Consider the following 242-nt stretch of genomic DNA (forward strand, 5'->3'; position numbering starts at 1 on the left):
AGCTGCAGCTGGCACAGCTCCTCACCCGCTCTTCGTATTCGCCTTTCCTCTTCTCCCTCCCTGCTGCCCAGAGGGAGTCTCCACTCTGCTTCTCTTTTTCTCCCCCTTGTGCGCATCTGGGAACACGGACCACCTCCATGGCGAAGGCGGCCGGGGCCCGCTAGACTGAAGCACCTCGCTGGAGCGACAAGGCTGGTGGCGACGGCGCTGTCGGGCGTTGTGAGGGGCTGCCGGGGGGGGGG

At 66.1% G+C, this 242-nt stretch overlaps 1 protein-coding gene across 1 annotated transcript in view; it reads right to left on the bottom strand.

The window, feature by feature from the left end:
• Positions 1-242, bottom strand: part of LOC114008343 (uncharacterized) — a 1268-nt gene that overhangs the window by 218 nt on the left and 808 nt on the right. The window contains exon 3 of the mRNA XM_027773100.1: positions 4-235. Within this exon, the coding sequence (XP_027628901.1) occupies positions 4-235 (232 nt within the window). The remainder of the gene's footprint in view (positions 1-3; positions 236-242) is intronic.

The sequence above is a fragment of the Tupaia chinensis genome, unplaced genomic scaffold (assembly GCF_000334495.1).
Source record: "Tupaia chinensis unplaced genomic scaffold, TupChi_1.0 Scaffold000320_2, whole genome shotgun sequence".
NCBI lineage: Eukaryota > Metazoa > Chordata > Mammalia > Scandentia > Tupaiidae > Tupaia > Tupaia belangeri.